Genomic DNA, 22,782 nt, shown 5'->3' on the forward strand with positions numbered 1-22,782 from the left:
GAAATCAGTGGAGGGACGTCTTAGCTCATGTCACAATTTTTTTTTGTCTTGAAATTCATATTCTAAGATGGAGAAAATGGTTTATCGTAGCATACGCTCTTTAGTTTGATATCACAGTAGTTGGCTATTGAATATACTTTGTTGTGGAATGTAATTAGTGAAGAAATAGCAGTATTGCTTTAAGACAGAGATATTGGTGTGATAGAAGTACAGGCTAGCATCATAATTTTTTCAGAGAGATATAGAGCTATATATGTCAGACTTAACAGTAATTATACCATGTAATTAACCTGAACTAACATGTACTGTACCCTCAACATTCACTTACATATATCAGAATTTATCACGTTCAGGACGATGACGTATGAAAAAATAGTCATACTATGATAGATGGTAATTACAGAAGTCCGCTTATTTGAAGTCTGTTTAGTCAAGGTGAAGATTGATAAACATATATTAGAACACCTGGAATGTGTGTTTGTTTTTATCCTATTCAACCTAAAAAAAAAAAAAAAAAAAATCGTATGGCGTGATAGAACACTTTCTTCTAGTGATATGTCATTTCCAAAAGTTTTCACTTGAAGTTTGAATTATAATGATATGAATTGCATTGATTTTAGTGACAGTTTACCCTCTACAGGTGCTAAAACGTCATTTCTGTTTATTGCAGGTTAGTGTTCTCTCCAAGTGGGCCGTGTATCCTGAGCGTGAGTAACAAGACAGAATGGTTTGCTTAGCGTGTTTTTTGTAAGACATAGTAGTAGTTTTTTTTTTTATGTAAAATTTCCCTACTCCTCCTCCTCTTCTCGTTCCTCGTTGGATGAGTGGCTCACGTTCTCGCCTGCCGATTCGGTAGTCCCGTGTTCGATTCCCCGCTCTGCCAACGTGGAACCAGAGAAATTTGTTTCTGGTGATTAGAAATTAATTTCTCGATATAACGTGGTTCAGATCCCACAATAAGCTGTAGGTCCCGTTGTTAGTTAACCAGTTGGTTCCTAACCACACCAAAATATCTAATGGCCGGCCCTAGGAGAGAGCTGTTAATCAACTCAGTGGTCTGGTTAAACTAAGATATATATTTAACTTTACCTCCTCTTCTCCTTCTCCTCTGTTCTTTGGCCCTGGGACCCTTGTAAGTTTTCCAGAGGGCTCTTGGATTTTGGCATAACAATGAGACCATGATGAAGGAAAGGCGGTTTTTCTAAGTGCTGTTTATGTAAGCCAAAAGAGGGGGCGAAATAACATAATTCTGATTTAAGCGTCTAAAGCGAGAGGTAACGTATATAGAATAAAAGCTAGGTTTTTCTGTCGCAAACCTGTTGGATACAAGTCAACGACTTGTTGCTTGATCAGTGCTTCTTTAGAGTTATCTAATATTTGCCAAGGATTCGTTTTACTCTTAAAGCCATTAGTCTTTTTTTCAGCCTGTTTGTGATATGTGTGGGATAAGTTCCCGACATGTGTTATGACCAGTTTTACTAAGTAATATTATATATATATATATATATATATATATATATATATATATATATATATATATATATATATATATATTGTTTGTATGTTGAGTGTGAATACTTTAGACGCGCACTGGAGGAGAAGTAAATAAATAAATAAGAAAACGGGTCAATAAATCACCATAGTCGCCTCTTAAAATTGAACGGTTCTCATTTCCCCCCCCCCCAAAGGCTCCCATCAAACGCAATCGGCTGCGGTTTGTTCTTTTTCCCTCTCTCATATATTTATTTTATTTTTATTTTATTTTATTTTTTTTACAGTTGCAGCCTTATGATGCACAGATGGTGTCTGTGTCTGTGTGTGTGCATTTGACGAATTGTAGGTCGTCGTGGTAGTAAGTGGCAGTGTGGTGACGGTCGCGATGCGTACACGTGTGCGTGTGTATATGTGTACGTGTGTACACTTGTGTATGTGTGTGTGTACATGTCAGACCGAGCCACTCAGTTCTCTCTCTGCTGCTATGAGAATCGTCGAGAGCGGCCAGACAGACACGCTTCGTCTCCGGCAGGATCTTATTTAGTGCGTTTTTGATCTTGGTGTGTGATAGGTCGCGGGTTTCGTTTCTCCTGCCGGAGAGGAGGAGAGGTGTTTGAGCGCATGCGCCCTTTTCTCTCCCCCCCCCCCCCCTCCTCTCTCTCTCGTTTAATCGTACATACATATTTTTTATATTTTAATGGAATAGGATGGGCTTCAGGTTGCAGGAGTGTGTACGTCGGAATTCGTGTGGCTTTTTAGAAGCGTGTCCCGTAGTGGATTAGTGGTTCTAGTGTTTTGCATTTATCGAATGGTTTTTTATGAGAAGCTTGTATTTAGATTTATTGTCTAGGCTATTTAGATCCGTTAGTTTGATTTTTAACCGAGTATTTTCTTGGGATCTTTTCTAGAGAGTGACCCCCAACGGTTTTAACCGGGTATGGACTATATGTATCCACCTTTGCGGCGTGTTTAGTACAAGCCCAGTTGGGGATTACCTTGAAAACATAAACAAAAAAGTGTCAATATCATAAAGCTATGCCCCCGAAAACCATTGGGGCCAATCTCTATGAAAGGGCCTTTTCTTGGTCCCTTGAATTGATTGTGCTCTCTGAAGAGCTTTGCATGCCAATCAGAATTGTACCGAACTTGGAAAATTTCCTGTTGTTTGTGGTTTGGTAAAATGACACGTGCGAGCTCTAAGGTATAGGTCAACGTATATTGTGTGCTGTGTGAATTTGTGTCCACGTATAGTATACAGAGCAGATACACATGCTACGTATGTATGTATGCATGTATGTACGTATATCAAATCATTGTCCATATTGGTTACTTAAAAAAAACTCATTACTCTTCACAGTTCCACTTACAGCTACGCCACAAACACTTGTATGTATGTGTATGTGTTTGTTTGTCTGTAAGTATGTTTGCACGTATGTACAATGATTGTTCGTATTGGTGACTTTGTGCAAAAATAAGTGTTTGTCATTGTACTGTCCAGAATTCACCAGTTCACCTTAAAACCACCGAGGCGTGAATGAATAATACCTACAGAATATGTTAAAAAGTTTCAAAGTTTTGTTTTATGCAAGTGCCGTGCATTATATATATAATATAATATATATATATATCTACTATTTATTATATATATATATACTATATATATTGTGTGTATGTATTTATATAAATATATATGTATATTGATGTGTCGTATTTGTTATGACACATCAATTTGCATACGGAATGCACACACACACACAGAAAATGCATTTTTCAATTTCCGTAAAAATGAAGATGTCTGAAGATTGATGTGGTATCGTCAAGGAGGAAAGTGCGATTCAATTGGTCGTGTGTGGCTGTGAAATTTTTTTTATATAAGAGTTTCCTTCACTTCCGTACTACGTCCGTCCGCCGCTGCCCTGTACGTACGTACGTGCCTGTGTCATGATCGTACCGGTAGGAGAAGGGAAAAGATGCCTGCCGGTAATCGCCGGCAATGTTATTCTTGCTATTCTGGTTTTTTTTTTTTTTTGTTCATTGCGCACTTGTTCTCTCGTATTGAAGTTACTTATGATTGCTTAACCGAAACAGGTGTTGACCAAACATGTGTTGGTTTTCGATGTTGCTGGTATGTTTTTTTTTATTTTTTTTTTTTTTTTTTATTTTCTTTTATTTTCTTTTATTTTCTTTTATTTTTTTTAGGATTTTGCCCTTAGTAGCCTCCCACATTATATATATATCACTCTCGTCCGTTTCTGTGAGGATGTAACACTCTCTCTCTCTCTCTCTCTCTCTCTCTCTCTCTCTGCTCTCTCTCTCTTCCGGGAAGATGAAACACACACTTTACCGGGAAGATGAAACAACTCTCTCTCTCTCTCTCTCTCTACTCTCTCTCTCTCTCTCTCTCTCTCTCTCTCTCTCTCTCTGTTGGAAGGTGAAACATTCTCTCTCACACACTCTCTCTTTACCGGGAAGATGAAACACACACACACACTCTCTCTCTCTCTCTCTCTCTCTCTCTCTCTCTCTCTCTCTCTCTCTCTCTCTCTCTCTCTCTCTCTAAGGGTTAGAGTGAATTAAATAATGCACCCCAGACAAGAGGAGCCCCAGGGATGTCTAAATGCTAGGATCCGGAGTATTTCGTAGGAATCCTGGAGAGGAATTTTAGTCGGAAAAGAAAGAAAATTATGGTTCAATATAGACTCGAAGGACGGAGTTTTTAATTTGCAATTCACCACGCGAGTTAAAAATAGGTTCGGGATATAAGCACAGATGTCTGCAGCAAAGCCCTTTGGGCAAAGGCTGTTGCAGATTGACAATATTCTCACTTTTCATATTTGGTATTTTATTTTTTTTGCTTCCTATGTTGTTGATTTTGGATGGATCTCTCTCTCTCTCTCTCTCTCTCTCTCTCTCTCTCTGGAACGCTTCTCTCTCTCTCTCTCTCGTTGAAGGTGAAACATTCTCTCTCTCTCTCTCTCTGCCTCTCATCTCTCATCTCTCTCTCTCTCTCTCTCTCTCTCTCTCTCTCTCGACAGATTTTGGTAACTCATGCAGTCATTTAAAATTATGGTACTTTTTAATACATTTTTATGTATTTGTTAATTTTTTTTCTATTTTTGATAGGGCTTCTTCTTTCTGTGTTTCCCCCGACCTCGTCTTACTTCTTCCTAATGAACACCATAATATTCTTTGGGAGTTTGAATTTCAAGTCAGTAGCCCCTGTGGTGGGCTTGTTCGAAATGAATAGGTTTCATCTTCTGAATAGTAATAATAACAACATTTAAGCGCAGACTCATTTGAGAAGGTATTAATAAAAGCATTTCGTCTTGGAAATATTATTGATAACCATAAAATGTATTTAATTTAATTTACTCCGATCACATATAATTTTGACGTGCCCAATAACTTTATATAGGGCTCATTTATAGACTTGGAGAGAGAGGGTGATGACCCGAAAACTATGTACAGATAATGATTTTAACTGTGTTCATTGTAGATTTATAGGTTTACTTTTTAAACCCTTTTGCACGACATATAAATGATTCCGTTGCGTGACGAATGACGAAGGTCACCTCAGCGTTAAACACCGCCATTTTATTTATTCATTTATTTATTAGTGATTTTCAACGGTTTATAAAAATAATGAAGAAATTAATAACCATGTCTGGCGATGAATATTTTCGTAGAGAACAATTGAGAAGTTTGAAATACGGAAAAGAGTTGAAAATGCGCCGAAGTTTCTTCGGCACAATCGAGTTTTCCGTACATTGTATAATCAACTCCTCCATAGCAATTGGTCTCTGTATAATGCTGTATGAGCCGTGGCCTGGCCGATATCGTTCCCAGAAGCGCGGTTATGGCTAAATTTAACCTTAAGTAAAATAAAAACTAATGAGGTTAGAGAGAGGTCTGTAATTTGGTATGTTTGATGATTGGAGGGTGGATGATCAACGTACCAAATTGCAGCCCTCTAGCCTCAGTAGTCTTTACGATCTGAGGGCGGACAGTTAAAAGTGCGGGCGTGTGTTTTACACAAGACGAATCACACAAGAAAAGGCCGCAAGGATGCTTATCATTACCCAAATTCTTGCACTTGTTATTTGTAGGGCTCCCGTAGATACACAATCGCAACGTGATAGTACCCAAGTCATTCACAAAATTTTTATAATGCGTCCGTCAGCGGTTCATTCGAAAATATCGAAATCAGCAGTTTAACCGAGTCGCGCCAGATCTCGACTTTCGTTGTAGACAACACACCGCCTACCCAGTCCCAGAATAGACATACGAGCACTTCTTTTATGGGAAGGAATGGTATAGAATTGAGTCCTAGATTAACCAAGCCAGTAATTCATTTCTAGAACACACGCCCTAGAAATTCTTCCTACGGTGACACATGTCAGGGATGTCCCGGAACACATATCAAGTATGGTTTGTTCGAGGCTTGATTCTCTCTCTCTCTCTCTCTCCTCTCTCTCTCATACCATTAATCAGTTAACATCTGTCGATAAGCAGGAAGTGACATACTAAGAATTTTCTTTTATTACTTCACTCTCACGTGATCCAATTCTTCTTCTTCTTCTTCTTCTTCTTCTTCTTCTTCTTCTTCTGTGGGAGTTACAGCTTTCACGTCATACGTACGTGAATTCGTCTTGTCTATCGTAAATTTTTTTTTCGTCTATATCTCGAATGCATTTATATTGTAAAGGGGTTATATCTACATGTATAGTGTGAAACTGCATTTTTGCATAGTCCCAACTACAATAATAATAATAATAATAATAATAATAATTATTATTATTATTATTATTATTATTATTATTATTATTATTATTATTATTATTATTATTATTATTATATTATTATTACTATTACTATTACTATTATTATTATTATTATTATTATTATTATTATTATTATTATTATTATTATTATTATTATTATTATTATTATTATTATTTTTACTATTGCTATTACTATTACTATTACTATTACTATTATTTTATTATTATTATTATTATTATTATTATTATTATTATTATTATTATTATTATTATTATATAAGAAGATAAATCCCTATTTATGGAGAACAAGCCCACCACCACAGGGGCCACTGACTCGTAAATTCAAGCTTCCAAAGAATATGAATGGCGTTCATATGACAGGAAATACAGAAAGAAGAGATCGGTCATTAGAAAAGAGAAAATGACAAACTGATAAATAACTAAAAGTATGAACAAGTTATTAGAATAGGAATACATTGTATCTCCGCTTGAACTTTTTGCAGTTTCCATTTGCGCAAAATCCACAGTCCAGCGGTGTGAGGAATGAAACGCCATTCAGAATAGAGAGTTCGGATGGTTAAAGAATGATTTTCTTGGCTCATGCGCATGCGCACTGCGTCCCTATCGTACGTACTTCAGTTCTTGTAGTATTCTTTTATACTTGCTATCATCATTTACCATTGTTTATGAGAAAATCTTTTGTGCTGATGCAACGCATTACTAGCCTAATAGTATTCCTCTCGCATTTTTATACTTTATTTTATCTATTTATTTATTTCCTAATTTTGTTTTCGTTTATGATAATTGGGATCTCTTCTTTCTGTATTTTAATTTTACTTCCTCTTAATTCTTCCTAAAGAACACCATGATATTCTTTGGAAGCTTAAAGAATTTCAAGTTAGTTGCCCCTTTGGTGGACTTGCCCCATATGAATAGGTTTCGTCTACTGAAATAATAATAATAATAATAATAATAATAATAATAATAATAATAATAATAATAATAATAATAATAATAATAATAAAATAATATTGGAAGGAGACCCTCTTTCAAAACAAGTCCTTATTGAAAGTTATTGCTGCATTCAACTTGTAAATAGTCTTCTCTATTTTTCTAATAATAGCTTTCTCTCTGCTATTACAACTGGCGAGTATTGCGCCGATATTACTCATAAGGAGGAGTCAATTTCAGGGATAATGGTTACAAATTTATTTATTTGTTACAGTAAATGAACAAATAGGTCAAAATATAAGTTAATATATTGGCCAACGTTTTTCTTTCTCTCGGTATCATCCGAGCATGATCATTGAGTAGATCTTGACAGCACCAACAGTGTGCTCCGATCCACTGCCTTGATCATGCTCGGATGATACCGAGAGAAACGTTGGCCAATATATTAACTTATATTTTGACCTATTTGTTCACTTACTGTAACAAATAAATAAATTTGTAACCATTATCCCTGAAATTGACTCCTCCTGATGAGTAATATCGGCGCAATACTCGCCAGTTGTAATAGCAGAGAGAAAGCTTATTATTAGAAAAATAGAGAATACTATTTTACAAGTGAATGCAGCTGATGCAGCAATAACTTTCAATAATAATAATAATAATAATAATATAATAATAATAATAATAATAATAATAATAATAATAATAATAATGATGATGTATTTAAAAAAAACTAGCCCTCGTAAGAAAGAATTATGTCGTAATATCCACGTATCCACCTCCCAAGCTTTCTGGGAAACTCTTTGAGTATATGTATGATTGTATGTATACATGTATGTATATATGTAAGAATGAATTGTGCACACACATGCGTATTACTCGTATTCCTGTTTTTGCAGTTGGCGTGAGCTTTGTGTGTGTACGAGCGAAATTTTAAAAAATCGTATCTTTCCTATAGCTTCCGTATGCATGACCACGCTCGTTGCAACGCCAGAATAGCCCACGTAAGTTATTGTGGCTTTCATCTCCATATGAATGCTGGTTCTCAACATTAATGGTGGCTTGCGATTATCTGTAATGATTCTCAGTTGTGTTTCTCTTTCATGATAGATGATTGTGGGAATTTTTTTTTCTCCACAAAACGACATTTAGGGTCTGTAGTCTTTTTTGTAGAAGTGTAGTTGTCATTCTGTAGCAAGTTTTGCTATTACTGTGGGATTAGTTACAGGAGTAAGAGGAAATAAAGTGGAAATAAACTGTAGGTTCATTTTTGTCTTGGAAGTTATTAAAAAACTATAGGAAAGGATTGTAAGAAATGTTTTTCTGTTTTTTATCCCTCAAGAAAGTGGCAGAGGAGAGAAAAGGGTGCTTGTTAAAAAAAAAGAAAGTTAGACGAAAGTTTATACGAATTTCCTTTCGAAAGATGAAAATAGACTGAAACGAAGGTTTATTGGAAGTGAGTCCAGAAGAAAAGGAATAAAATTCTTCCGGAGAGTGACAAAAAAAAGTGTTCGCTAACAAGAGCGAAGCAAACGATTGTTTTGTTTATTTTATTTGTATGTGTACTGACGTTGGCCATAGAGCGTCTCGGTTGCCATGGAAACCCCACCGCCTTCCTCAGTGGTCGACAGTCTCGTGAGGTGTAGCAACTGCGAGTGTGCTCATCACTATAACATTTCCTGTCCGGTTATTTCCAGAGCCATGGGGGAAAAGAGGTAATTATAACTGGCAGTTTTTAGACAGTTAATGTAGGAATGTCTGGAGATATAATACTGAAGTGGGAATTACGGTTTGCTTCACGTTTCTTGTGGTGTGTGGGTTTTGGTTTGGTTAAGCCACTCGGCCATTTATTTTTTGCGTGGGAATATTTTCGTGTGTTTTGTAAAGTCTTTTAAAAAAAAAGTGTTTCCCCAAACTATTCAGGGTGAAAATTTTTTGATACATTGTGACCTTTTGTTTATAATTAATTCCATAAACTCTTCTAAGTGATTCATGTAATGAGTAGGATGTCTCACTCATAGTGAGTTGCATAATATGACTACCAAATTTATTGTCATATGCTACTGTAGTGTTTGATTCTTAGGAATGGAAACATTCCGGTGAATATCTCTATGGAATACTGTTGTTTTCCCAATCAGTTGGAACACCACTCACCCTCTGGTGGTGCAAGCAAAGTTAGGCCAGCCAATGTTGCTTGAGCCTTCCTGAGGCATTGATCCTGTCGGCTCTCGACTGCATTGTTGCACCTGTGTTTCGCTGTTGCATGTTGCAGAGTACGTTGTGGAATGCTATGTTTTTATTGTTTGTATTTGATTCTTGTTATGTCGTGTGTATGAGACTGCAATATTGTTTTGTGTATTTGATTGCAGATTCGTGTATTTGATTGCAGTTTTGTGTTTGATTGTAGTTTTGTGTATTTGATTGAGGTTTGTGTGTTTGATTGAGGTTTGTGTATTTGATTGAGGTTTGTGTATTTTATTGCAGGTGTGTGTATTTGATAGCAGTTTTGTGTATTTGATTGCAGTTTTGTGCATTTGATTGAGGTTTGTGTATTTGATTGCAGGTGTGTGTATTTGATTGCAGGTGTGTTGTTTTGTGATTGCGAGGTTTTGTGTATTTGATTGAGGTTTGTGTAATTGATTGCAGGTGTGTGTATTTGATTACAGGTGTGTGTATTTGATTGCAGTTTTGTGTATTTGATTGAGGTTTGTGTATTTGAGTGCAGTTTTGTGTATTTCATTGCAGTTGTTTTATGTACTTGATTTAAGTTAAGTCTTGTGTATTTTAACTGCAGTTTTGTGTATTTGATCGCCCTGATGTTTTGTCTATTTAATTGCAGTTATGTGTATTTGATTGCAGTTTTTTCTGTGTATCTTGACTGCAGTTATGTGTATTTGATAGCAGTTTTTTCTGTGTATCTTGACTGCAGTTATGTGTATTTGATTGCCAAATTGAGTTGGTTTACTTGGAGAGGTGACCATAAGACTAATGTTTTTCAAACTTGGCCTGTAACACAGCCATTATGTCGGTATGCACTTTGTTTATAAGGGTTGAATTCATTTCCGGGAGGGTACATTCAACCAATGTATCATTTCATAATAATAATAATAATCATCATAATAATAATAATAATTAATATTATTATTATTATTATTATTATTATTATTATTATTATTATTATTATTATTATTATTATTATTCTCAAAATTTGTCAAAATGTATTTGTTTGAAATTTTGGAATTTGTATCCAGAAAACTGCAGTATGATTTTTCCCCTTGGAAAATTATATAATGTATATGTACTTTCCAGTTGTTGAATGCATAAGGAATATGCAAAAAAGAGCTACATTCCTCTTAAATTGATTCTAATGTATCCCATTTTAGCCGTAATATAATGTTACCAGTGGTCGGCGTGTGGTGGTATTATAAGTAGATAAGTGAACGTTTCTCCACTTCGAAATACCTAAGTGAATGAAGTAATAGCATGAATATTATATGCAAGATGATGTATGCTTTTACAATGTGTCAGGAGTAAGTGGAGGTCACTGCACTTTTAAAATTTTACTCTCTTCTCTCTCTCTCTCTCTCTCTCTCTCTCTCTCTCTCCTCTCTCTCTCTCTCTCTCTCTCTCTCTCGAGTAATTCTATATGATCTTCCCTTCACATTTTTTTCTGTAAGTGTGATGCATTGCTCAAGTCGTTTCTTGGTACTTTCGTGTCACATAACCTCTCCTTATCTCGTTGAGCTGGTGGGGCCCCAGGAAGTCTTCAGTATTATGTTTTTCTTTAGTCTTTCTCAATATTTTTTTTATACTTGAACATTCAATTTTCAATTGTCATCTTTTACACTTAGAAGATATTCTCTCTCTCTCTCTCTCTCTCTCTCTCTCTCTCTCTCTCTCTCTCTCTCTCTCTCTCTCACACACACACACACACACACACACACACACACACACACACACACACACAAAGAAATTCGATGCAGATTCTAATCGAAATGTAGGAGACTCCCTTTAATTGTGGCCGAAATACCGTTTTCTTTCATTGTATGAAGAAAGGGTAATGTTCCGTTTTCTTTGATATCAGTTGTATTTCCCATACCGTTGTATTTTATTCGTGTGTACTGCAATTATGTAGATGTATACGTTATCGTAAGTATTGTGGCAGCAAAGAAGGACAGCGTTAAAAGAGAAAATTTTGAAGATTTTAAAAACTAGAGTAGTATTGACTTCTGTGATGCAGATAACCTAGGACTCGCTAGAAGTGTAATTTATTTTTGAAACATTAGCCAACATGATTTCATATACAACTGAAAAAATTTTATTCCTCCATCCAACGTTCCATACATTTTATAGCTAGCTCCATACATTATATAGCTAGTCGATTTATTATATAGCTAGTAGATTTATTTGATTTATTTTTATTCCTCCATCCAACGTTCCATACATGTTATAGCTAGTTCCATACATTATATAGCTAGTAGATTTATTTGAATAAGCTTTTATCTTCTGAATATTATAATATATAAAATAATAATAATAATAATAATAGGTCTAGGCGACTCTCTGCTAGTGGCATATTAGTCTACTGTACTTCCGTACTTCTACACTTCATAATAACACCGTTGACTGTCTTGTGAGGTCCGTATCCTAAGCACTTTTGTGACACTGTATCTATTTCTCGGTAGCAGTTAAAACTGACGCGACTAACAGAAACACACACACACACACACACACACACACACACACACACACACACACACACACACACACACACAAAAGTCTTGGGTCAGTTCTCGAATTTATCACATGAACAAAAGCTAAATCAGTTTGTTCTTGATTCTTTTATGCGTTCTTGTGCGTCGAGCCTTTCTTGGAAGATTGAGTCACGGTAACCTTTGAGAGTCCGAGTTGCTTTATTTTGTCGGGCTAAGGAAAGAATTTGGGGCACTGACGCAGTTGAAGATTTAATAGCCATAAGTCAATCAATTTTAAAGATACTGCAGATTAGAAAAAAAAAACGGTCGATTTCGAGACAAGTCTTTTCTCGGTAATGTTCTTAAATATTACGCACATACATTAATACATTCATGCATAACGTATTCTGAAGTGTTTACACCTCAGAGTAGGTATTTACACACATGCGTTCATACGCTATTAGATAATAAACGTTGGGCTGGTGTTTACACTTAGTGTTAACATACGCACATTCGTTCTTACATTATCAATCAATAATACACATTTATCTGGTATTGACACTTAATGTATTTATATATATATATATATATATATTCATATATATATATATATATTATATATATATATATAAATATATATACGCACACACACACATACATACCTTATGAAAAACAAACATCGATCTCACGTTTACACTTGGTGTTACGTACACACATGCGGTCTATTTATATACACAATGCGTTCACACAGTTAATGAATAGATAGCAAGTAGTGGCCTACTAAGTATACTTACACCTAGGCTTACGTACACACATGCGTTCTATTTTCACCCACTCTACGTTCCCACAATTAATTAATAGATAACAAACAGTGGTTTGCTAAGTATACGTTAAACAGCAGCGGCAGCAGCATCAGCTGCCGATTGTAACGAAACCAGCTGCGTCAGGACGAAGCAGATGCAACGGGAGAGTGACAGGCTTGCAATGTCATTCCATGGAATCAGACCATGGAGAACAGGTCACGTACTCATGGTAATTATTATTGTTGGACGTTGCATCAACGGAGCTTAGAAACTGAATACATTCGGGTGGTCGCAAAGCTCTCTCTCTCTCTCCTCTCCTCTCTCTCTCTCTCTCTCTCTTTCAGAGCTGGCTTTCTTCTTTTCCTGTGTATTTCTTGAAAATACAGTTAGGTGGTTACATAGGTGACAAATGCGTCTCTCTCTCTCTCTCTCTCTCTCTCTCTCTCTCTCTCTCTCTCTCTCTCTCTCTCTCTTCTTACTCCTTCCTTTCACTTCCAAAGTGATTTCTATTTTATTTACGCATGGCATGTGTAAAGCGTACAAATCGGTATATTTCTGAGTTTTGTTTTTGTTTTGGTATATATATACAGGGTGTTCGTATTTCTTTAGTCTTTAATGACCCAAAAGAAAAGTCTTTTGGGATTATATTATGGCTTTTAAATTAAGGTTAAAGTATTTCCTCTCGCAAGAAAATTACAGGGCTTAGGCTCGTATACAAATTTGAGCTGGCGTTATTGCGTGGAACAGTGGCTACATTTTTTTTTTTTTTTTTAATAAGGCAGATTTTAGGTGTTTGCGTCTAAGCACTGAATTCTGGGTCTTATATTGTTTCAATCCTTGGACCACCAGCCCAGCATGAAAAAAGAAGAAGATAATATCATGCTTAATTTCTTGAGTAACGATAAATAAATCTTAGACAATAAATATCTTGGATTGAAATGCATTTCTTACGCAGAGAATTACAACCTCTAGATTGTCGTTATATCTATTGATAGACATTGTTCTTACTGCAATTCGGTAAGTTTGAAAAATATATATCCACCTGTTCCCGTTAATTACCAAGCATAGTGAACCTCCAATGGACCACCGAATGGTGATTTGCAGTGTACTTTTATTTCAAATGGTCGTTTGCAATTGATGTAGATTTTAAAGGGTTGTCGGCAGTTAGACTTTTAAAAGCAATGGTTTGCTGTTAATATACTTATGAAATGGTTGTTTGTAGCTGATATACCAACTGGCCGGCCAAGAGCCAAACACGGTTTGATGATACTCTTGTAATTTAACACCTACATAATATTACCTTTTGTTGTGATATTGTTTTACCCCACTGGGTAGCCCGAGGTCATCACGTTCTCGCGTCTCGGGTCACTCTGCGAGAAAGCTCGGTTTCTACACATTCATCATATATATATATATATATATATATATATATATATATATATATATAGAGAGAGAGAGAGAGAGAGAGAGAGAGAGAGAGAGAGCTCTTACGTAAATCTGTTCCTTCAAGCTCCACGTTAAGCTTCCAGGTTAATCACATTTCTCTCTCTCTCTCTCTCTCTCTCTCTCTCTCTCTCTCTCTCTCTCTCTCTCACTCAGAGATTTGGGGGAATGGGTACCAGTTTCCAGAACTCCTGGAAAATGCTGGAACGATCTTTACTGGGCAAAGACTTCTGTTTTTAGATCTTGTGTGTCCCTGCTTTGTCACATTAAAAAATGCTTTTGACATACCATGTCCTATTAGGACATAGTAGAAATTATTTTAAAAATAACAAGACATTGTAGAAATAAAAAAAAATAGACATTTAAAACATTTTGATTTTCTGGGAAGATAAACATTCTCTCTCTCTCTCTCTCTCTCTCTCTCTCTCTCTCTCTCTCTCTCTCCACTTTATTGCCCCGTAGCAAAAGTCAAGCAATTAGGCTACGAAGGACAGTGTAGGTATATTCCCTTCTCTCTGTCCCAACTGCGTCCCTGACTGCCTCGGATAATCAACTATTTCCTTGAGTTAATTTGACTGACTGACTGAGGGACAAGAATCTTTCTACAGTCTCCTCCTCCTCCTCTTCCTTCGGTGTTTTGCCACACTTTTTTCCCTCCTCCCCCTCTCTTCCCCCCTCGATTCCCTTCCACCCTCTATTCCCCCTTCCCTTCCCTTCCCCCTCTATTCCCCTTCCGTTCCCCTTCTCATTCCTTCTCTTCCCTCTCTCCCGCCCCCTCCCCCTTCTTCCCCTTCGTCGATAGCTTCAAGGTAACACTCGGCACCTTGTTATCGTGGACGCGTCATAATTTTGATATATATTTATTTCCTTTGTGGCTGAGAGAGAGAGAGAGAGAGAGAGAGAGAGAGAGAGAGAGAGAGAGAGAGAGGGAGAGAAGGCTGGTGTTGGGGGGGGGACGGGGGAGAATGGACCCGTGGTCTTATACGTTGGATGCTGAAGTCGCAGATGTTTTGAAATGTCTAGGGTACGTGAGATACTTTTATTTCCTTTGTGTATGAGAGAGAGAGAGTTTTTTTTTTTTTTTTTTTTTTTTTTTTTAATACATATTATGGTGTCTTAGAGTTAAGACTATTTAGGGTTTTCTTTGTACTGTTCTTTTGCAAGGAAAAAGAGAGAGACTTATACATTGCGTCTTGAAGAGGCTTTTCATCATTCATGAATATTATTATTATTATATTATTTTATTTTATTATTATTATTTTATTATTATTATATTATTATTATATTATATATTTTATTAATATTATTCATATTTTTATTAATATTATATTATTATTATTTTATTATTATAATTATATTATTATATTATTATTATTATTATTATTATTAATTATTATTATTATTATTATCTTATTATTATTAGTCATTATTATTATTATTAGTATTATTATTATTATTATTATTATTATGGAGCAGTCCCACCAAAGGGGCCATATCGACTTGAAATTCGAGCTTCCAAAGAGTATAGCGTCCATTAGAAAGAAGCAACAGTTGGCAATAGAAAATACAGAAAGAGGAGGTCAGTAAGTAGAACAGAAAAAATAATTTAATAAATTAATATACGTAGAAATAGAGAAAAGGTATTGAGAAAATACAAGGATTCTGTTACTGAATTTGAGAAGGGGATGATCAGAGGCTGGTTTCCTCTCAGGATCATATTTGTAGCCCTTAAAATTCAGTTAGCCAGTCTGACAATCAGTTAATCACAAAGTATTGCACCTGTTGGTTATTCCCTTTTGACCACTGATCACCTGAGGAACTTGAAAACCTTTTTCCGAATTCCGCGTTTAATAGGAAACTGCAAACTATCGAACTCAGGTTACATTCTCCGGAAGAAAATAGAGTATCGTCTTTGTCATGTGTTATACATCTGCGTATTATCTAGTAGAGTAGTATTCCAGTTTTCCCTGTATGGGACATGTTACTGGTTGTCACGGTTTCCAGAATACAAAGACACCATCAGTCATTCTCATCACCTTGGAGGAACTTGACCCTGGCCTTGACCTTGACTTTTTTTGGTTGGCAGGCCCCTCGACCTTGAAATGTGGTTTATATTTAAAGAATAACTCTTTGGTTTAGAAATATGACAGAGGGGTGTTTTTGTCTCGGGTAGAAATTTTATTTGCCCATGAAGATTATATTTTCGTCTCTGCAATTTGTCTTCGACTTTTGAGGAGTGACAGACAAGTTTTCTTATTTTTCGTATTAATATGAGAGACAATATTACGTTCAAGTATATATTGCAGTGCATTCCTTATTTTTCAAAGGCCATAGCTCATTGAGAGGGACAGCAAGACTTGAAGTGTGCCAAAGTTTGATTCTTTCTCTTATGATTTTTTTATTTGTTTTCTGTTTGTGATATGTATTCAATAGGTTGCTGGAAAATTTGTGACTAAATAAACTGCACTTCAGAAAATTGCCCGTCCAGGACCTGCAACAAAACTTTTAAATGTATCAGTCCCCGTTAAAAAATTGATACTAAAGCATCTATAGAAAACGCCCTGTCCAGGACCTGTACAAAATTGATACTAGTGTCTACAGTAAACACACATCTGTATGGGACCTATAACGTAGTTTATACTACTATCTACAGGACATGCACCTGTCCAAAACATGTAACAAAATTTATTCTAGTGTCTACAGGACACACACTTGTCCAGGAACTTGTAACATAATTGGTACTATAGTAGATTCACATCACCCGTGCATCTGATGTCTAGGCTAGTCCCTTACGACGTTCCTGGTTGGCTGTTGATAAGCCAGTCATAAGGCTGGAAACTGTCAGTCTCTCGAGAGAGTTCACATAGGCAGGATGTATGCTCCACTTCTCCTCAGGGATACTTTTGAAAGACGTATCCCTCAGGAGAGGTGGAACATAGATCATACCCATGTGAACTCTCGAGAGAGACTGAGAGTTTCCAGCCCTGTGATTAGCTTATTAACAGCCAATCAGGAGCGTCATAAGGGACTGGCCTAGACGTCAGATGCACTGGTGATGTGCATCTACTATAGTATCTACCGTAAATATATTTGTCCAGGAACTTGTAACATAATTGGTACTTATATCTGTAGGAAACGAAACACCTGTATATGTTCTGTAACAAAATTTATACTTATCTGTAGAAAAAGCACCCGTTCAGAACATAAAACCAAAGTGATACTAAAAAGTATGTACGGGCGACACCTGGCCAGGAATTTAGCAAGATTGATACTAGGATCTACAATAAACACACCTGTCCTGAAACGTGTATAGAACAGTATTTGATAAATTGCATTTGCAGTAAACACACGAGTCCAGGTCTTGTGACAAGATTGCTACGTTTATATAAAGGAAAAACGCACCTGTCCACGACGACTTTAGGTTCATTTACGTCTTCGCTTTGCAGCCTTGATAAAAAAAAACGGTGATGTTTTATGCGTTCATGATGACGTAGTGGTTATTTCGATTAGGGTGTGGGATTCAAGCAAGGTCAGGTGATAGGCGGAAGACGAGGTGAGAGAGAGAGAGAGAGAGAGAGAGAGAGAGAGAGAGAGAGAGAGAGAGAGAGAGAGAGAGAGAAGTAAGTATCAGATGATACAGCTCTTCCTTGTAGCAAGGTGATTGTCATTGTATGATAAAATGTAAAATAAAAATCAACACCTTTGCCTTGATTCTTTCATGAGAAGAGAGAAGAGAGAGAGAGAAGTAAGTTTCAGATGATACAGCTCTTCCTTGTAGCAAGGTGATTGTCATTGTATGATAAAATGTAAAATAAAATTCACACCTTTGCCTTGATGTCTTCATGAGAGAGAGAGAGAGAGAGAAGTAAGTTTCAGATGATACAGCTCTTCCTTGTAGCAGGGATTGTCATGTAATGTAAAATGCTAAAACTACAAATTCACACCTTTGCCTTGATGTCTTTATGAGAGAGAGAGAGAGAATTTATAACTTGGGTTCATTGAGAATTTCTTTCTGAAGCTGAGGTGGTCAAGTTTGTGTGATTAACAGCAGCGGTAATTGAGACATACAATCTCTCTCGGTAATTGAGACATAATCTCTCTCTCTCTCTCTCATTTCTTTTTTCTTATTGCATTTTCCGTCCTGTACAGTTGGACAGATAGAAAATCGGACAGAATTGTGCATCCATTCTTTAAAGTGGCTTTTGCAGACATGAACGGGGAACTGGCTGCATGCCAGTGACATAGGTGGGTCTTTGGACCTTTCGTTTTCCAGTCATGACCCTATTTTGTTAGCTGTTTCGAAGCGCCATTTTCCAAAATGTCCGTTTTATTCAAGGTCGGTGACTGAAGGAAAATAGAGATAATAAGCAGGGACCATATAAATCGGCAGTATAAGTCCACAATAGTTTTATTAATAATAATAATGATAATGTTAAAAGTTACCTTATTTCAGTTTTATTACCTCAATGGGTGAATGGATGACCTCAAGGTACAAATTTTCTCTCTCTCTCTCTCTCTCTCTCTCTCTCTCTCTCTCTCTCTCTCTCTCTCTCTCTCTCTCTCTCTCTCTCGTTATATACCCATATACTCTTTCGTTATATACCCATGTAATTGGCATGTCCATCCAATCACTCTCTCTGATGATAATAATAATGATAATGATTATAATAGTAACAGCCTTAGTATTAGTAGTAATATTTAAATAATTATAATAGTAGCAGCCTTAGTATTAGTAGTAATATTTGCGGGAAAACGCAGCTAGATCAGTAGCATAACCAGCCGCGAAAATATGAAAGTAAAAATAGTCATCATTTATTTTCCGGCCCGAAAATGAGGTCACGAGAACGCTTTATAGGCTAACCTGCAGTAATCATCATCATCATCATCTTCTCAAGTATCAACATAATGAGGTCTGAGAGGAGAAAGATGAGGAAGAGGAGGAGCCACAGAAGTAATCCCAGTAGGAGGATGAATGAGTAGGAGGAAGAAATCCTATCTGGAGCGGAGAGAGAAGAGCCATGCCAGCCAGCATCCGCGTCACAGAGGCCAATTCTCGTGAACCGCAGTCGTGAAGTCATGTCACGTGTCGGACGGGGTTTGTTGGACGAGCGGCACACTGGGCCCCGTGGGCGGACACGTGTGTGTGTGTGTGTTCATGAATGGATGCTGTAAATGTGTGTTTTCTGTGTCTGCTTACTGTCCGTTGTTCTATGATGGATGGATATGTTTATTCTGATGTTAACTCAGCATCGTAGCTTTGGGTATGAATACAGGCAGTTTTATATGATCACCCATATATGTGCATATGTATATGTGTATATATATATATATATATATATATATATATATATATATATATACACACACATACATACATACATACTACATACACTACATATATACACATATATATATATATATATATATTATATATATATATATATATATATATATATTATATATATGTATATATATATATATATATATATATATATATATATATATATACATATATATGTATATATATAAAATCACAGTAGATGTACGTGACTTCATTAAATAAGCTAATTCCACAGGAAAATCATTTTCCTGTGGTATCTACTCAGAGAGAGAGAGAGAGAGATTGAGAGGAGAGAGAGAGAGAGAGAGAGAGAGAGAGAGAGAGAGAATCTTAGCAAATTCTTAAGGAAATTAGGTTGTGCTGGAATAAAGTCAGTTTGACGTAACGATTATTTCTTCGTCCAACTGCGAGGATTAGACCTACCTACCTCTCAATTCCCTTTCCAGCGCTGATTGACCTCCTAGGTCCCAGTGTTTGGCCTTCGGCCTAATGCCAATACACCATTCTATTCAGTTCCCAAATCTGTGTATTTTGCGTGAGTAGAGAATAGTTCCCTCGAGTCTCTTAACCAAACCTTCGATGAATGCTTGAATCGAACGTAAGAAACTCGACCCGTTCAAACACTGTAGGTATCGAAGTTCCGGTCATGAGTGTATTCTTCAGAGACCAAGTCACTGCCCTGTAGCATGCACATGATTATGTCATGTGTGAGCAGCACCATGCACCTTCATATTAATTATAAATAATGTCCATCCACTTATTATACGGGCGTGAGAAATTGTGAGCATTTAGCATGCACTTACATACTTATTATACAAGTGCGATTAATTAGCATGCATTTACATATTATATATGTGCGAGCAATTGTGCGCAACTGCTGGTATGCAGATGTCTCATTCTCGAACGTATCTGTCACAGCTTATAAGGAATGCATTACGTAACAGTCCGCTCATCCAATTGACATCTGATTTCCCTTGTTATTCGGCGACTTCAGGACCCGTCCTTCCATCTGTTGCTCTGTTATTTGACCTCCAGCGACACGTATAATATATTGTATAATATACTGCGTTGTGGGAAGTTACGCTGCTTGTATACTGAGAGGTATATACCGCACTGGAAATTCATCGTTAACAGTTTTGGATGGCGAGGGAGGGAGGTCGATCGCTTGTGTATTTGTTTATTTGTTAAACTTCGTTCTGTTATGGTCACTATCACTACTATACTATATTTAGGAGACACTTGGGACGCTTCTTGATTGATTGATCGACTGATTCCCCAATTGCCCTGGCGTCGCTAGTGGGAATACTATGATTATAGTCATGGAGAGAAGTAGTATTCGGCGATCTCTTATTAGACTTGAGAGGGAGACGGAGGTGACGATGGTGGTGTTGAAGGTGAAAGGTTGGAGAGAGAGAGAGAGAGAGAGAGAGAGAGAGAGAGAGAATTTTCATTCTTCCTGAGGGTCAGGCGGCACCAATGGCGGCGGGTGGCGGGAACAGCAGCAGCAGCGGCGGAACAGAGTCATGTACTGGAGGTCTTGACCGTCATCACAGCGGCAGAAAGTCAGTCAGTCAGTCGTGGTGGCTTGGCTCTACCATCCGCGTGTGTGTGCGTGTGTGTCGGTCCGAGCTGTGCGTCGAGAGCGCACGAGTGCGCATGTGTGTGTGTGTGTGATTCCGAGTGTGGACTGCAACGAGAAGAAGAAGAATAAGGAAGAAAAAAAAAGAAGATATATAGAGAAAGAAGGAAGCGCAGGCCTCTTCGATCTACTCTCTTGTATTTTTTTATTATTATTATTATTCTCTTGCTGACTCTCATATCAGATTCCACGCGTCCGTCCTAAACTTCGGTTTGGCCAAAGGAATGTAAACAGGCGCTTGATTAAAAAGCAGGACCTCGCTATCACAACTGCTATAGTACTATAACACGTACTGCGCATTCCTTATTCTATTGCCCGTGCGTTCCATTAGCGGTGGGGCGTTATATTGGTTCCGTCTGCCGTGCGGTAGCGTTACGAAGAATTCACGTGCCTGCCAATGCCACGACGCTGTTTCCGTTCACGCATCATCGAAGCCTTTATTTCCAGAGATTTTGTATATTCAAGTTCATGATTTGTTATTCTTTCATAGGGGGAGGGAGGTAGGTAGGTAGTCGGGACCACAGCCCAGACAGCAACTGGTTGCCGGCGATTTCGTCCAGACCAAAGCGTTTTGTTCCTGTAGCAGCGATACATAGCGACCGTCGTTTGTTTTCGTTACAACAGCAGCAGCAGGAATAGTCGCATGTCGTGAGGGACGTTTTTGGAGCCGATCACACACACATACCAGTTAACGCACGCACGCACGCACAAGTTTACGCTATCGTTATCAACCTCGCACCCCCACCCCAACCTCGGTTTGTTTTGTTTATTCGCCGTTATCCGTTTTGTATAGCGTATTTTAATTTTTTTTTATGCCGGTTACTCTAATTCATTTTATCTACGGTTTGAAAATATTTCGTCATTGAGAATTTCAGTAATAAATTTCTAACGTATTTTCGGGTTTGAATATCCCCCAATATTTTATAGATATAACTATATAATTGAACGTCGCTCCTCCGGCGTCGATTGCATATCAAAATGTGGCTCTATATGAATCGTGTCAACCTGGATTCGGTGAAGAACCAGATTGTTTACATCGGCGAGGAACTCAGCCAGCACAACGAAGAAGTGTGAGTACAGTACAGGGACGGTTTCCAACAGCTCCGTACTTGTATGTTTGTGAAGTTTTTCCCTAAAAGGATTGTGTGATATATTCCTTGTCGTGTGATATATTTCTGTAGGGTATCGTATTCCGCTTAGATGTATTCCTACTCGTGTTATGATATTTGTTGTGTAGTGTATCCCCCTGTCGTGTTATAGTATACTCCTGTCGTATGCAATATATTCATAGCATATAATATATTCATGTCGTGTAATATATTGCTGTCGTGTAATTTATCCCTGTCGTTTGACATATTCCAGTCGATATTTTTCTCATATATATATGTTATATAATATACATATATATATATATATATATATATATAATAATATATAATATATATATATATATATATATATATATATATATATATATATATATATATATATGAATATATTGTACACGTATACACAGGATATGTTACGTGAACAGGAGTAACAATTTACATGAAATGAATATATCATTCATGTCAAGAAATTACATGAATATATATATGAATATATATATTATCATGTCATTTCTTGAATATATATA

General features: G+C 36.9%; 2 protein-coding genes across 4 annotated transcripts in view; one reads left to right on the forward strand and one right to left on the reverse strand.

Annotated features, from left to right (window-relative positions):
* LOC135196422 (major facilitator superfamily domain-containing protein 8-like) overlaps window positions 1–22,782 on the reverse strand; it is a 533,321-nt gene that overhangs the window by 393,474 nt on the left and 117,065 nt on the right. The window lies entirely within an intron of this gene.
* Window positions 1–22,782, forward strand: part of LOC135196417 (NAD kinase-like) — a 263,723-nt gene that overhangs the window by 169,662 nt on the left and 71,279 nt on the right. Inside the window, exons 1-2 of one of the 3 annotated variants that reach the window (XM_064223225.1) lie at window positions 21,054–21,901; window positions 22,074–22,216. The exons of 1 other annotated variant lie outside the window; for it this stretch is intronic. In XM_064223225.1, coding sequence (XP_064079295.1) covers window positions 22,125–22,216 — 92 coding nt within the window. In that variant the 5' untranslated portion in view covers window positions 21,054–21,901; window positions 22,074–22,124. Of the gene's footprint in view, window positions 1–21,053; window positions 22,217–22,782 lie in introns of those variants that run through there. One more of the 3 variants, XM_064223224.1, reaches the window with a different exon arrangement.

This window comes from Macrobrachium nipponense, chromosome 17 (genome assembly GCF_015104395.2).
Source record: "Macrobrachium nipponense isolate FS-2020 chromosome 17, ASM1510439v2, whole genome shotgun sequence".
NCBI lineage: Eukaryota > Metazoa > Arthropoda > Malacostraca > Decapoda > Palaemonidae > Macrobrachium > Macrobrachium nipponense.